Source organism: Pundamilia nyererei, unplaced genomic scaffold (assembly GCF_000239375.1).
Source record: "Pundamilia nyererei isolate P.nyererei 1_Seehausen unplaced genomic scaffold, PunNye1.0 scaffold00005, whole genome shotgun sequence".
Classification (NCBI taxonomy): domain Eukaryota; kingdom Metazoa; phylum Chordata; class Actinopteri; order Cichliformes; family Cichlidae; genus Pundamilia; species Pundamilia nyererei.
Genome location: NW_005187406.1, coordinates 7,475,651 through 7,481,490, shown reverse-complemented (window position 1 = coordinate 7,481,490; position 5,840 = coordinate 7,475,651). Strand labels below are relative to the sequence as shown.

The window sequence follows — 5,840 nt, the reverse complement described above, 5'->3', positions numbered from 1 at the left end:
TATATATATATATATAAATGTGACAACAGGTGCACAACTGGAGCAATGATGCGAGAACACCCAAAACAGGCCACTTTTTTCCTGCTTGTCCTTTCTATTTTTTCACTAAATGGCTAGGGTCACTGTCACTACTGATGGCATGGACCAATGTCTGGAACCCATAGAGGTTGCACAGGTAGTGAACCAAATATGTGTCATTGCCAGAAGGTTTGCTGTGTCTCCCAGCACAGTCTCAATAGCTTGTAGGAGATTCCAGCAGACAGGTAGTTACTCTATGAGGCATTGGCAGGATTGGAGGCAGGGAGTTCTTGGAAGATGAAGGAATTGATACCACTGACTTTGCCCCCACATTTGCCAGACCTAAATCCAATAGAACATCTGTGGCATATTATATTTTGGTCCATCCAACACTGTCAGATTACACCTCAGACTCTCCAGGGGGGTCAGTGTAACCCAGGTCCAGATCTGTGTGGAGATTTCCCAGGAAAGCGCACGTTGTCTCATTAGAAGCATGCCCTGATGTTGTCGGGCATGCATACAAGCATGTGGGGCTCTTCTACTGAGTACCATTTTAAGTTGCTGCAATGAAATTTTGACCTGCTGCATAATTTTTACATGATTTCAGGAGGTCCTTCAATTCAGCTCTCTGTAAGTTGATAGTTTTCATTTCCATCAATTCCATCAAACAATATCCTTTCATTGCTAACACATTACCAAGTTAATAAATGCCACTGTCCATCTTCATTAAAAAGAAATGTTATATAGTGTAATCACTGATAGAGCTCATGTATTGAATCTAATGAAGTTAAATGTATTTAAAATGTTTTTGTGTGGAAACCACAGACATAGCAAATTGGTTCATTTGGAAAGTTCTGCTAGGCTTTAACTAACAATAGTTTCTCAAAGATTTACATTTATAGTGTCTATTTTTAATTTGTCATGTGGTGTCAATAATTTAAAAAGGCAGTGAAAAGAAAGTGCTTGTTGCGGTGTTACATATGAGTAGAAAGTTTCCTGAATTAGATCATTGTCTGAAGCAGTGCCTTACAATTCAGTGCTACAAGTATTAAGACACCTTTCAGCATGAGCCTTACCTTCCCTTCTTGATGGTTTCTCTGCCAAGCAGAGGTCCAAGAACAGGATCTAGCGTTTCTTCCAAGTTCTCTATCAGAACCACATCACCTGCTGCCAGCGCTCTCTCTATGGCATCTAGGTACCTTTAAGGTACAAATAACAATGAATCTGTCAAAATTCTGGTTATTAAATGCCCAAAAAACCTCAGTACTGCAGTTTTCTATGAGGCTCTTACCCTCGCTGTCCAATGCGGATGACTTGCAGGTCTTCACCATATTTATTTTTGATCCACTTGATGCCCTGCAGCTGGGGGTCCACCATAAGGGGCCAGCGTTGGCAAGAAGTAAGAATGGTAGCATTCTCCGTGGACATCCTGTCAGCAGGTAGCCCCTCATTCTGCCATGTAGCAACGTCAGCGTCGTCAGTCAGCAGTGTCAAAGGGTCCAGGTCATGCGTCACTGGGATAGGAACCTTACACGTGATTTGCATTTTAATTAGTTTTTCCCAATGAACTGTTTCAATTCTTCTTCATGATGACTGACAGGTCACAAGTCACAGCAATGGTGCGTTGTTAAAAAGGAACAGATAAACTTTTCCCTTTAGTATTTAAATCTATGTTCATCAAAAGTCGACTGTCATAAAAAACATTGTGGTTTCCATGTAGAGCAGGATTACATTTGTTAGGGACTATTTACATCTGCAAATAAATGCCCAAATTGGTAATCCTTTCTTTGGATCATTATTGTATGTGATTTGCATTAAACTTTGGTTAATAGCGCAAAGTGGATACTGGACTACCTCACAGAACGTCCACAGTATGTGAGGACACAGGGCTGTGTCTCTGATACGCTGGTCTGCAGTACGGGGGCCCCACAGGGAACTGTGCTGGCACCGTTCCTCTTCACCCTCTACACTGCAGACTTTTCCATCAACTCCCCACGCTGCCACCTACAGAAGTTCTCTGACAACTCTGCCATAGTCGGCCTCATCACAGGTGAGGACGACTCAGAGTACAGACAGTGGACTCTGGACTTTGTTGACTGGTGTCAGCAAAACCACCTGCTGATCAACGGCGGGAAAACGAAGGAGTTGGTGGTGGACTTCTGGAGACGCAGACCCACCACACTGACACCGGTGAACATCCAGGGAGTGGACATTGAGATAGTGGACTCTTATAGGTACCTGGGTGTTCACCTGAATAATAAACTGGACTGGAGCCACAACACTGATGCTCTGTACAGGAAGGGTCAGAGCAGACTCTACCTGCTGTGGCTGCTGAGGTCATTTGGAGTACAGGGAGCGCTTTTAAAGACCTTCTTTGACTCTGTGGTGGCATCTGTCATTTTTTTACAGTGTGGTATGTTGGAGCAGCAGTTTATCGACAGCTGAGAGGAAGAGGTTGGATAAACTCATCAGGAAGGTCAGCTCTGTTCTGGGATGCACCCTGGACCCAGTGCAGGTGGTGGGAGACAGAAGGACTCTGGCCAACATCTCTGATGGACAGAGCCTCCCACCCCATGCATGCAAATGTTGCTGAACTGCAGAGCTCCTTCAGTGACAGACTGCTGCATCCTAGATGCACGAAGGAGCGTTTCTGCAGGTCCTTCCTCCCTGCATCTGTCAGACTGTACAATCAGAACTGCTCCCAACAATCAGAGATGTTTACATCTGCGCTGTAACTGCAATAAGTTAATTAACCGATTCGCACTACAACCTGGTTTGCCTCGTATCTGTAGCTATTTTTATTTAATTTAATAACTGTACAATACTTTGTATATAGTAACCATTGTCCTTAATGTAAATATGTAAGAAAAATTGTGTATGAAAGAAAGAGTACTTTATTGATCCCAATGTGGAAATTCCTCTCTGCATTTAACCCATTCACTCAGTGAAGCAGTGGGCAGCCATTGGGCGCCCGGGGAGCAGTGTGTAGGGACGGTACCTTGCTCAGGGGTACCTCAGGGTAGCTGTTCAGGGGAATCGAACCCCCGACCTGCCAATCATGGGGCAACCACTCTACCTACTGAGCAATCCCTGTTTCTGTTCCGTGTCCTGTGTACTCTTTGTTTGTATATGTGTCTTTCTGGCTGCTGTTACAACCAAATTTCCCCTTGTGGGACAATTAAAGGATTATTCTAATCTATTCTAAATACTAAAAAATTAAAACAAGAAAATTAATGTTTAATAATATTAATAGAAGAGCTAAACCATCAGTGAACAGTGAACATAACAGACATGTCTCAGTCAGAGAAGCTGACGGTGGTAGTGATAAAAAGCAATGCAACTTGTTATCTATGTTACCACTGTTTTGTATTTGTGCCTCAGGACTTCTGTGAACATTCGGCCGTGGTATTTTCAAGCACAGAAATCAGGCATTATATTGCTAGTAATGAATGAATGTCTCTACCTTCCTAGCCCGTTTTTCCCTGATTTTCTGATTCTGACTACAGTTGAGACACAGTGACATCACAGTGACATTCCAGTTTAGTTTTTTTTTTTCCTCTATTGCCATTTATTTCCATTTGCGTTTTGATATAACCACCAAAACTACGTAGTTAGGCTTGCGAAATGATCGTGTTCTGGATTAAAATATGTCTTTTAATCCTTCACTTTAAAAAAGGATGCTTAAGGGTGCCTGTTGTGTCAAAATGTGATGTTCCTGCCTGGTTGTGAGACCCATCTGTCATCGTGATGGGTGATTCATGACACCAGTGTCAGAGGACACCTTGTATTTATCTCTGAGATGCCATAGAGTTTGACTAAACAGCAGTGTTTAGTGCTGTGGGAATTAGACCAGCAATGTACAACATAACGTTTTCTCAGTTGGGCCTCCAGGCAAACAAATGTCCAAACAGGTAAAATCTCTTTAACAACCATTATGAATAAAACGATTGATCGCAAATTAAACTTTAGTTAAAGTTTCAGGGGTAAAGTTTTACTGACCTCCAAATAAAGCCAACCTAATTTATTTTAATAGTGCTGTTTTGATCTATACGTAATTATAGAGCATATTAGCAGATTTACATTATTTATATAAATCTGCAAAATACTTTGAAACGAAATCTTTGAATATAGCCTCAACCACACTGCAAGAGAGGTGGGCTGCTTTCCTTTGCATTTTAACAATCCAAACAGGTAGCTCAACGCAGGACTTTTACTGACATTTTAATGGGAAAATTGTAACAAAACACTGCTTGTTAGTGAGGGTTCATTTCAGCCAGTTTGCTTCACAGGTGGACTCAAATCATGGAAACACTATTAGTGGCCCAAAAGGCCAGCAGCTGCCCAGTAATGGAACATTTACCAGTACCATTACAATTTGCAAGCAATAAAAAATAGATAAACAACACTACATAACATTTTATAACTGCAGTTGTTAATGTGTCCTATCAGCCATGATACATGACCTAATTAATTCATAAAGTATTCTAAATGTTTTGCGTAATAAAAACCCGTTGTAACTGCTGAGTAAGCATTAATATCCCTTAAGTCTATTTTTTTTATTTTACGAAAGCTACTTATATTTACTCAAGTTATATTATTAATCATTTAAATTTGAACCATTTTATAAAATATATATAAGGTTTTCTGAACAGATTTCTGTTTTTTCCACTGTACATTTAGCTGTGGGAAAAATTCCTAAAGTCCTGACATCACTAGCAAACAATAATTACATGCAGAGATAGAGAAAGACCAACAGGGCTGGTTGCAGATTCATTTCTGTGTTCCATTTCAGTCGGATTTACAAGTAAAGGTTTTCAAAGACTTCTGTGAGAGTCACAGTTCTTGCAGTGTGGCTAATTCAAGTTGAAATAACACATAATGAACCCACCTTCAGCTGACTGAGATAAGGCCTCCACGTGCTGTCCATAAGCTGGACCCTGTAGCGCTTGGTAAAATATCCTAGGTAGGAGATGAAGGTGGTGATGAGGAGAACATCTCCACACAGAGTCCTTTCCTGCTTCTTGAAGTTCTCTACAGCCTCTGCCCAGCGAACATTCTCTGATGCTAGACCACCCACCTAAACAGAAAATAGCAGCAGACCACTTTCAAAGTTATTGTTTTTTTTTTTCATTTTTCCCAATGAAATATACGTCATTCCATCATCTTCCCCAAAGCCATTGTGGAAAGAATCAAAATCAAATGATGGCTGCTGCTGCCAAGGTGCCAAACCATAATTTAAGGAAATCTCCACAACAATGCCATGAGTTGTTTTTTTTTTATTACCATTTTTAGGTTTAAACACTCTCTGCTTGTGCACCGACACCACTACTTTTTACTTTTTAGCAATGACCCAGAGTCCCTCCAGGGATCAATAAAGTTCCCCTCAATATCTTATGTCCTCTAAACTTCAGAGGGTGCACGCACTAACACAGACTGCAACTTCTCAGTGCACATCACAGAAATACCGTGCACTTCAGCAAGTCGACTGCATTTGCACTGACATTTTGGATTGACTAGGCAATAAGCACAACCTCAACCTCTGTTTGTTGCTTCTGTCAGGTCTTTTAGAAGCTTTCTCTGAATAATTTAGATTATCATACTAGCATTGTCAACATTCATCTTTGCATTTTGCTGCTGTAAGCAGGAGATTTACAAACCAAAAGATGATTACAGGATTTATGTGTATATGTGAATATGTATATATATATATGTGTGTGTGTATGTAAATGTATTGTGGACCTAAAGGCAGAGACAACCACACTAACATGGGGCAAATATATCTATATTTAAAGATATCTCTCTCTCTCTCTCTCTCTCTCTCT

General features: G+C 40.8%; 1 protein-coding gene across 1 annotated transcript in view; it reads right to left on the bottom strand.

Moving 5' to 3' along the window:
• The window catches only part of dnah9 (dynein, axonemal, heavy chain 9), a 164,659-nt gene that overhangs the window by 52,313 nt on the left and 106,506 nt on the right, over positions 1 to 5,840 (bottom strand). Inside the window, exons 60-62 of the mRNA XM_013913056.1 lie at positions 4,907 to 5,095; positions 1,310 to 1,545; positions 1,095 to 1,217 (exon numbers count right to left, since the gene is read on the bottom strand). Of these exons, the coding sequence (XP_013768510.1) occupies positions 1,095 to 1,217; positions 1,310 to 1,545; positions 4,907 to 5,095 (548 nt within the window). The remainder of the gene's footprint in view (positions 1 to 1,094; positions 1,218 to 1,309; positions 1,546 to 4,906; positions 5,096 to 5,840) is intronic.